The sequence below is a fragment of the Mizuhopecten yessoensis genome, unplaced genomic scaffold (assembly GCF_002113885.1).
Source record: "Mizuhopecten yessoensis strain PY_sf001 unplaced genomic scaffold, ASM211388v2 scaffold11101, whole genome shotgun sequence".
Taxonomy (NCBI): domain Eukaryota; kingdom Metazoa; phylum Mollusca; class Bivalvia; order Pectinida; family Pectinidae; genus Mizuhopecten; species Mizuhopecten yessoensis.
Genome location: NW_018408880.1, coordinates 638415 through 649416, shown reverse-complemented (window position 1 = coordinate 649416; position 11002 = coordinate 638415). Strand labels below are relative to the sequence as shown.

Genomic DNA, 11002 nt, shown 5'->3' with positions numbered 1-11002 from the left:
ATGGTTTGTAATAGGCCCAAACAAGTGGAATGCGATGCTACAAATTTAGGTGCCTTTCAGCATGGTATTCAGTAAGTTAGCACTATTAAGTCGTCCTCAGATCAGCGCAACCGCAATTAAGCAAATACATCAATATACCGCCTCTAGTACACATACATTTGTATATATGCAGGCATACATAACACTCGTCCTTAAATAACATAAACTGCTAGAAGGACGCTTCATATTATAAAACCAAACCAAACCAAATATCGGTTTGATAGAGTTAACATCCTATTAAGTGCTGAGGTCATTTAAAGTCTAAAAAAAACAAGATAATGAGGATTTGAACTCAAAATCGATAACCCTAGGGCAAAATATGAACAATAGAAAGCTAAACATGGAAACACCTGAAAATGTAATAGGAGAATAGGACCAGGTGTTCCGGAAGGGTAAGGTTCTTCTGCTTCATCGATGTCACCCGCCATACCAATTTGAGTCGAGTTCAAGTAATGTCACGTTCTCACATCGAGAACTCGGGAAGTGACAACAAAACTGCATGGCACTCTAATGAGCATTATGCAAAAATATTGACCTTCATATTACACGCAGAAAAAAATATAACATACTTCTTTGCGAGATCATGAATGCGAAGGAAAGGGAGCAGGGATGTTGCTATCAAGAAAGGGAATTTTAACGAAGAAAAACATAAAGCTGATTAACAGGTCCCAATTGTTGGAAAATATGCAGCAACTATATTGCTGTTGTGTCGGTATGTGTGTGTCCCCAAGAAGAGAGCACTGAAGCAAATCTCTAATTCTTCTGGAGGTTTTCACATAAGTTGTCGTTTACAACATGCATTAGGTAACAGCTTCTATGTATTCTTCAAAACCACACCTGTTGTTATCCGATGCATGTAGGAGGCGACTATTGTGTGAACCCTCTGCATAATTTGCTTTCGTGCCCTCTTTTATGGGGCAAAAATGACCAAAATAAATCTGCTGCGCCCTTTGCAATATTTGGGATCTTTTTCTTGCTTTCTTTCTACTTCTACCTACCTTTTATTTCATATCGCATTGCTTTGCAACGCCTTACTTTTGGCTTGAATGTTGAGCGTTCGTCCATGTGAGGAAGGCAATGGGTTCTGTCCCCAGGCCGGGACATACCAAAGTCCTTAAAAATGGTAGTTGATATTCCCTGCTTAATATTCAGCATTAAGGGGAATGGAAATAAATGGTTCGACCGTATAACATATATTGGTTGATGTCATTACTTACTCTGTTATGCAGATACTATATAAATATGACAAAAATAAAGTTTCTTGTGTATGTAAAGGGGGCGTGTCAGAATGGATAAGTCGTGCCACTGTGACGTCACACATCACGTGACCTCGTACTGAGTTCAAAATATGCATATTCACTAGGCTGATATCGATGGGGCGTCACATGGCCTGTCTATCATCTGAGTACCGAGAGAAACTGGGTATCCGTCACTACACGTATTATTGCATCAAATGTCCGTAAAATATGAAATTATGAAAAATCGTGGCCAAAATCCTTTATGTTGAACGTTCGTCCTGGCAAGGAAGGTTCTGTCTCCAGGCCGGGTCATACCAAAAGTAAAAAAATGGTTGTTGTTATTTCTTGCTTAACGTTCAGCATTTGTAGTAATGTCAACAACTGGTTCACCCGTTGTTAGTATAATTTGACAGGGCGGAATGCGTTGCTGGATTCTTTCGGCATGTGTATTTCAGTGAGATAGCACTATAAAGTCGGCAACAGATTCGCACTATCACCTATCACAGGAAGAAAAAGGGCACCAATCCAGGCTACCCTGTCGTCGGCACGCATACACAAATGCATGCTTACACAACACGCATGGAGATACGTCCTTAAATGACCTTAGCTGTTAAACAAAATAAAACCCAAACCCTGACCTGCAGGGATGATCCGTAGATGAAACTTAGTTTTCCGGAAAGGTTTAGTGTTTACTTTATACCTTTCTTTGCGAAGTAATAATGTACGGAGCACGAAACAACGCCACTGATACTTATTAATAAACATGCCAAAATGTCTAGACTTCACGACGAGTTCGTGACTTAAGAAGATGAAGACCTTAACTTCGTTATCTGGCAACAATTAAAATCCTGTAATCCTTATCTTATCTCAACATCTACTAGTGTTCGGAAATAATTTCACACTTGGTTTGGTACACAAAGGCTCTGTAACATGCATTTAAATTCTTGTTAACGTGAATTATTAAATGTTTCTCTTTTTAATTCTATTTATATGTGCTTATGCATATTCATGATGCAAAGATATTTTTTGAACATAGCCAAAAAGTCATTAACATGCTAATAAAATGGCGTTCGTGTTCATGAATTATGTTATGAAGCAGACTGTGTAATGGCACGTTCGCCCGAAATAAAAGTTAAATGACATTGTTGTAAAAGAGACCTTATATGTTAAAAGGACGCTAAACCCATTAACAAACATCCTAAACACACTATGAATGGTCTCAAATGATCGGTGTCAAAAGCCGTTAACTTTCACGCACTGCTAGCTACATGCAGTGATATTATGACAAAAACAAAATGTAGCGAATTTCTCACCAGACCATACGTTTTATAGTGCTTAGTTCACGTAGGCAGCCGTATTAGCAGCGTCGATCAGCTGATTTCTATAACTAAGGTATCGCTAGTATTACAATTCTATTTTCCACTCTAAAACACTGTCACTATACTTTAAAGAAGTCTTACATATGCGCGTGATATGAATTGCCCCGCTAACCCTCTCCGTGGTGTCCAGCTTGACCAGCACTCCTCAATCGTTCTCACAGTACTTTCTAGCACCATCTTACGATTTTTCGTCCATTACAATCTTTAGACAATGTCCTGTCTGACTATTTAAGTTGTAGCCTGTGCTGTCGCATCATGGAAATAAGGAAAGACAACGAATTCGTCTAAGAAAAAGTATAACTTTGGTTTGGTTAATTAGATTGAGCATTATATTTACATCCAAAGACGCCATTGGATGATCAAATTGTCATCCGTCTGTGGTCCATTTGTCCTTAAACAGTCTTGTTTATGTCACTATTTCTTAAAAGTAATTAACGGATCTTTCTTAAATTTTATATGAAGGTTCCCGTAGTCAAAAGATGTGCATGGTTTTTTTTATTGATATTGATAAAGAAACAATCTTTGATTTCGACAGTTTGTTTCTCTTTGTCCATATTTGTGCACGTTTCATTTCAGCTCTGTTCAAATAAAAAAACAAGATTGCCACAAAGCAGCCATCGTTTGTTTTGACAGTTCATGTTTGTTATCGCTATTTCTATAGGAGAACTTGACAGATCTTTCTGATATTTTAAATGTAGGCACCTCTTGGTTCCAAAATATGCATGTTTTATTTTGAGACAGATCAGAAAAATCAATGGCCGCCAGTCCGCCTTATTTGGGTTTGACGGTTCTAGTTTGTTATCGCTATTTCTCAAGACGTACTTGATAGATCTTTCTCAACATCGATCAAAGTTTCAGCAACATTTTATCATATTACATAAAGTCCTTGTGCGGAAACCACAGATCAGTTAGAGTGGAGAACGCACATTTATTTTGCTCAGATTTGGCTTAATTTTAAACTCAGTTTTTGTTTTTACTTCATATCTATTGACAATTTCTTATAATCTGGTTTGATTGGGGCAAGTATTTGTTTGATACTCATTGACTGACCAATCAGATGGCAGTAAACTTATTGATTATACACAGATTTTGCTCACTTCGAACTTTGCCTTTGTCGTTTTAAAAAGATAAATATTTAGATAGATAGAATTCGTTCATCTGCATTTGATCATGTTCCAGTAAGTTATGGTGCCGTAATCGTCGTCCTATTTGAGTGTAGTTTTGAACTTGAGATCCGGTTTTACTGGTGACGCTCCCATACCATAACACATGAACGTCCCGTCAAAAACTGTTTATTTGTTTACATAAGGTTTAATGTCCTGGTAATAGCCAGGGCCAATTGAAGACGCGTCCCTAGTGAGATACACCAAAACGAAACTGCGAGGTAGTCAGGAAAGAAAACTTAAATACAATTTTTGAAATGATAACACGGTATTTTAATAATTGGTATATTGTTTCACAGCATAACATACTAAACAATGATGATGTTTCTAAAAAAAAAAGTAACATTCATTTTACAACAATTATGAAGCAAAATATTTCCATTTATATTAATCACTCTTGATTGCCCAGATGTTAGCGCGCGGTAGATCTTATTGTGGGAGGAAACCGGAGTACCGGATAAAACCCACGTGGTCGGGCAGGTGACCCCATCTTAATGATATTTGATTGGTGTAATTCATGTTATGTTTTATATGGAATTCTTGTCTATTAAAAGGAGAACAATACGTTTCCTGCATTTATGTAATGAAACTCTAAACAAGAAAATATATTACAACAGAACAGATTAAAAAAAAAACACTTAGGAAACATACATACCACTGGATATGAATTAAGTGTTCAACTCCTGTTAAACATTGGTTCCATTAAGTTAGTGACAATATTTTATTTTCGAAAAAAACGACAATTATTTTGTTTATTTAGCAAGTATCAACGAAAGCCTTAATTTTCCATTACATAACAATGTACCCTATCGACGTCCATCAGATACTTCCTTGAATAATGAATTTTTGTACTTTTGGTTATGATTCAGTCCATTTGAAATAGCGTTCGTAAATCATTCATAGTTTTATCCGTTTATATAGTTAACACACAGCAAAATGTATGTACTACCCGTTTGTTTACTGTTGACGTCCAGGATGTTAAAAAAAAAAATCTACTAAACGTTTAAAGGGACAGTTTCCGTATCGATACATGCAAGTCGTATGCAGATTTTACAGCGTTGTGATTATAAACAAATCGTGCGGCATAGCCTTCAACACACAACGACGAGAATCCATCTTAACGACATACCGTAGCTGTCATCATCTCTTTGATTTATTTACCAATTCCAATAACACAACAGGAATAACCTGATAACAATGTTTAAAAACGGTGAGAACGCATCTGAAATGAGTGGATGACTATTTACAGTGTTTCAAGCTCTCTTCGTTCGCAGATGAAGTATTTCAATCCGCCGCACCTGTCGTCGTACACTTCTTGAAGCGACGTAGAGAGACGAGCACAGTTGGCCGGTGGTGCGGGAGTGAACGTCGGGTCGTTATTGTCAAAGGTTCCTGGGATACCGGTAACGTATGTGCCATCCAGCCATTTCCATTCGCCTTCTGATGCTATGTCAGAGGCTCCAACGTGGAACGATCCGAAAGCGCTAAGATCTAGTTTCAAATGGATCAAAATGTGAGACATGTATGAAATACAAAGATTATCGTTTACAAAATAGGAAGCTTTACTGTTACAAGTTTGTTTGTTTGCTTGCTTGGTTTTTAACGTCCTCGCGACAGCCAGGGTAATATAAGGACGAGTGCCTAGGAAGACATCGTCAGCAAGATAAAATATATAAAATAGGAACAAAGAAAGATAGGAAACGAAAATTATCCCAAGTGTTCTGATGGGGGGAAGAGGGTTAGATCCATTCTCTTCATTGTCCTATTAGAGAAAAGTCAAGATTCTAGAGGGAACACCATATTAGTCCATTTTTACTATACACATACATAGATAGCAATACATGCATTTTTCCATATCGCACCCACTTTCAACCCGAGAGTCCAATATTCGGCCCTCGGGCTGATATTTGTCGAGGGTTGATACTGGGTGTGATATGGAAAAATGCATGTTTTGTTCTGTTTATTACATACTTTATGATAAAATACGGATAGATCTGATGATATATTTCTCTTCTGAAATATTGGAAAAACTAAAAACTATCTGAAAGAGGTGTGATACGGAGAGGGCTGATACGGATTTTGAGTATGATACGGCGATGGCTGATATGGGTTAGAGCAATTGTGTCGTATCACATATACAAAAGACCTGTATTTATTAGTAAGTATGTAATAAAGTGGGATATAGCAGTGGAATATTATTGCTTACTTTAGTGTCCTCTAAACAGAAGACAAAGAATAAACCATCCAACCCTCGCTTTTGCAGGGAGGACACATGAGTCGCGTCTCACGATCATGCATTTGGATACAGCAGGCCTAGTTTTCCCCCGAACCTGCAGGGGTAAGTGTATTTTTTTATAAATGCCAAAAATAACTTTCTATTAAATAATCTATTAAACATGCTGAACAACGATAATTTACAATCCCTGCAGGTCAGTGTTATTCCATGTTGCAATAGGTAACCAATGAGGGAACTCCCCTGCGGAATTGCGGAATTTACTTTGAGCGAGTTACTTGTGGACACAAAAGCGACAAAAAGGAAAATGCTTCGATCATTGAAACATTTGAAATTAAGATATTATCTATTTGCGTCCTGACCGATTGTGTGTATGCACTTTTTGGGCAATACCCCATTTTTTGGAAAGTTATTGGTTCAGTCCCGTCTTATACTAAATACTAAATGTAATCGGGTGCGATACAGTTCCTGTTGCATTGAGGTAGCACGCTTAAGTCGGAAATAGGTGAGCGCTATCGCAAGGAAGGGGATACACCAACAAACCAGTCCCAGCACACATGCATACATTTCACACGGAGACACGTCTTTCAATGACCTTAGATGTTAAAAGAACGCTTAACCAACTGAAACCAAACCAAATTGAAACGCCTATTTGCGTTAGGGTTCAAGTGTGTTTATATTTTTACATGTCATGACCTATTATTATGCACGAAGTTAACGCCATATTTTCATATGATGTCGGGTTTTGGATTAAGCGTCCTGCTTAGTTTCATATATATCTTTAAGGAATATCTTTATGTAAAACAAGTAAACGTCTTACAAATGCGTGAGACGTGGGTCGCCCCTGCTATCCTTTCTGTGGTATCCACTTTAACCAGCACACCTCCGTCGTTCATACAATGTTGTCTTGCATCCTCCCAGTTTTTGTTCTCTGTCACTATCTTCAGACATTGACCTGTTTTCCTATTCAGTGCGTACCCGGCGCTGTCACATGCTGAAAATCAGTAATCGTTACGTTTTACTCATTCACAACACACTTGCTACAACAAACAACGATGGATAGATAGTTTGTGCTTTGCCGTTGTTTCGTCTTTTCATCCCAAACACATTATAGAACATATTAGTGTCGCGCGACCTATATTTAATTTTGTAAATAATTATCTCCCTTGTTGCAACTATTAAGATCTGATGTAGGAATACAATATTGTGAGCACGTTTCCACAACGTCGTACTAGTGTTATTAATTCATAGAGTTGTCTTGCTTCACAGAGCACAATGGATGAATCTTTGACGTTAACGAACAACCAAGCAACTGCATTGGTGATGTCAGAAATATGAAAAGTTAGGCGGAATTACATTGACCTTTCGGGCTCATGCTATTATTCGTGATGTTATTAATAATCGATGCCGTGACGTGTCGGTGTCATTGGCGTCATTAACTATCGCAATTCATATGCAAATGATACATTTGCGGACGGTATATCGAGGCTAAACACTCGCAAAGTATTTTGATTGGCAAATCAGAAAAAATATTAAATCTCAAATGAATTAAAATTGTTTAACTATTTAACCATTCGATACGTTTGTTTGCTTGGGGTTTTATGACAGCAAGGTAAAGAGTTATGTGAACTATATACGTGTGAGCTAGAGGCGCATGTTGGCGACTTATAGGGGTTTTCTTCTTTGTCTTCTTAAAGGACATATAACAAGGCACATCCCTACAAGGATGTCTTTGTTTTCCGAGCTGTAGACCTTCCCACTATCAACCTTATGTAACACAAATCCCGGTGCTGATACTAATAGAGGATTTTTCCAGTGATTGGGGTCTGAGGTCAAAGTTTAAATGCACTTGCCTTAAGTAAAGGATAATCTATCATCCCCGGATATACTTACACACCAAATGTGTTTGCTCACGTAAAACTACTATATAACATAAGCTTTGGACAAACTTTGTCAATGACTGAGGTCAAAGGTAAAACATATATTACAGTGACCTTCATTTCGTCGCCTTCATATGATAATCTTTCATACTAAATATGGTTGACCTGGTTCAATAGTATATATGCTCCTGGCAAACGTTTTTAATGGTTGAGGTCAAAGATCAATCATAACTCACACCGACCTATTTACTCATACTCTGCAATTTGCCATTCCAAGATGTATTTGCATACCAAATTAGAAGATATGCTCCGGACAACTCTTCTAATGGACGGACGAAGTGCAGATCTATAACGCTTAGGGAGATACCATCAAAAAGAAAGAGAGAAAGTGAAAAAAGAAGATATATAGCACAGGGGGTCCCATGGAAAGATCGCTTATTACGACACACAATGGGATACAGCAGTATACAGTAATATTCATGGGTATGAGGGATATGGGAATTGTATGATCCCTTGAATTCGAACGGGGAAAAGTATCACATCGCTGTGAAAAACATCGGCGGCCATTTCCACTGTTTGTATTTGGTTCTAAATATGTTACGTCACTACGCGTAACGGAAAACGCCCCGTCTACCAAATGTTTTTTATTGGTTGAAATATAATTAACACCGCCTACACAATCTCCTGAGAGAGAAGTCTTCTGTCTTGCATGAAGTAGTCATATTTTTCGGAGTGATTAACCCTCAGATGAAGAGATTCAAGTGATTTTAGGGTACTAGGAGAATTTATCTTATTGCTTTCCTAAAGGGAAAACTCAGAAGAGGGATAATAAATCTACAATGTACATGTTGTCGTTACCCGAATGTGTACGGGGAAAATAGTCCCTTCACAAAACGCGCCGCCATGTGTGTAATTCATGCGCGTATGTGTATGGAGGCAGACTGTTGGAGTATTTGTCTTCTCCAATAATATTCTCATACAGAACATTGTCCTTCGTATTAACAGGACTTTAATGTATTCTTGGCGTGTCCTGTCATGTCAGAATAACTGCAAATGAAAAAGCAGATTGAGTTGCAAAATTCTGAATTAACAACAGGAGGATATTCATTCTGTTGCAAATTGATCTGGTCACATTACACTTAAAAACGGGTTAACTAGTTCTTGTGTTTCCTTTAAATGCTCAACGTCTAGTGGGAAATAACAACGACTATTTTAAAAGATTTTGGTATGTTGTGGTGCAGAACCATTCCTTTCTAACTAAGGCGAACGTTCGACATTAAGGCCAAAAGAGATGTATTGCTAAGACAGGCGTAAGGAAATGTCGTTTAAAACGCATCAAGTTCCCAATTGTTGCGATGGTTCCGGGGAATAAAATGTGGTTTCACACGAAATATCTTTAGTTCTGCAGGGGACTTCTGCAGTAATTTACTTTTACATGATGCAGTAAGTAACTGCATGTTCATGGTTTATTTTTCAAGCCCTGAACGACAGGATTAGCGCTATCAGAAGGAGGCCAATACACCGACATACCGTCTTCACCACACACTCATAAATGTCACATTTAGGCATGGGATTGAACCTGATAGTTAATGAGTAAATTACCTGAAAACGGACGGTAACCCTTCAGTCCGTTTTTAACAGTGAGAGATCCAAGGAATGTCATCATCTCAATGTCGCTTGTCCCGGAGCAATTGTGTGTCCCCTCATCATAGAAAACTACATTGCAGCTAACATGCAACAAACAGAAACCCAAGCACTTGAGAAAACTGTTTGTTATTTTATCGAATGCGCCAGTAGATGGAAACTTGTTGGCGTATCCCGGGAACATAGTGAAAGTGCCCTGGACGATTGTGTTATCTGAAAATACAATCACGGATAAGGTGAAACCAATATGCCTTCAATAAGTTACAGTCTTGAATGTTGTATCCGTTAACTATCTTTTGTTAAACTGCAGCAACATTTAACAACATTCAACATTTCCCATTAATGGGTGAATTTCACCCCAATCAAGCAAACAATGATATAAGACGTTTCACACACCATTGGACACAACAATATACAACTGCCACTCTATGGCAAATCTACTTTATAACACTCCCAAGTTCAGATGGCATTCATATCAGCTATGCATGTCCTGTGTTGATGTCATCATAATGATGACAGAAGAGTTTTTGCACTATATACCGCTGACCCTCCCATCAAGATGGTTTGTCAATTAACTAAACAATAATACACGATTAATCCACTAATTTGAATCAAATGCTACATTTTGTTTTATAAACGTAGTGTTCTATTGTTTTGTTCAAAAGCGTAATATAAGAGATGACCAGCTTCCCATTGACATATTTATTTGCGCTTTAACGGAATAATTTTCACATTCCAGTTGGCATTCGTGATCACTGCTTCACTTCGTCGTATTTCAAATACTATTTAATTTCGAATGATGCAAAGGTTAAGCTCACATCTTATTGATACTTACTTGCAAGTCCCGTGGCCATGATGGTTGTTCTTTTTAATGAAATATTCACTTAGACGAGTTGCGCGAATGTCTTTCGCAGTTGTTCTGCCGTTCAAAACAAATGTACTGGTTCCCTTATAAAATCCCGCACAGGCTATCCGCAGCGGGTATGTAAATAGCTCTGTTTATGTAAAACACAATACGAAACATACATAATTGAGAGATACAACTTGCATTGGGACTCCGTATATAGAATCTATATAGAGATGTTTGTCTGTCTGTATAAAGTTAGACGTCATGGCAACAGCCAGGGTCATATGAAGTCGGGTGGCTAAGTAGACCCCGCTGAGAAAAAAGGAAGGGGAGTGAGAGAAGAAAAGATATAGATATTTTATTTCATTAATTTCATTAATATGAAGAAATAAAAAAACAAAAGTTCAGCAATTTATAATTATCCTCTCAGAGATGACTCCGATGACTTTCGCTAGCCTTTCGGAATTAGAAAATGTTTCAAAAGCAATTTACTCTGGCTGTAAACATTCATTAAATATTTTCAAACGATTTTACCTCGTTTTCTGCCTCACTAAGTTAAATGCTGACATGTTTCTTATT

General features: G+C 37.8%; 1 protein-coding gene across 1 annotated transcript; it reads right to left on the bottom strand.

The window, feature by feature from the left end:
- Positions 1-5062: 5062 nt before the first annotated feature.
- LOC110465818 (C-type lectin lectoxin-Lio3-like) lies at positions 5063-10430 on the bottom strand. Its single transcript, XM_021521921.1, has 4 exons — positions 10412-10430; positions 9535-9789; positions 6873-7046; positions 5063-5310 (listed from the first exon to the last, which is right to left on the bottom strand). Exons 1-4 carry the CDS (start codon positions 10428-10430, stop codon positions 5063-5065), a joined length of 696 nt encoding a protein of 231 aa, XP_021377596.1.
- Between the last annotated feature and the right edge of the window lie 572 nt (positions 10431-11002).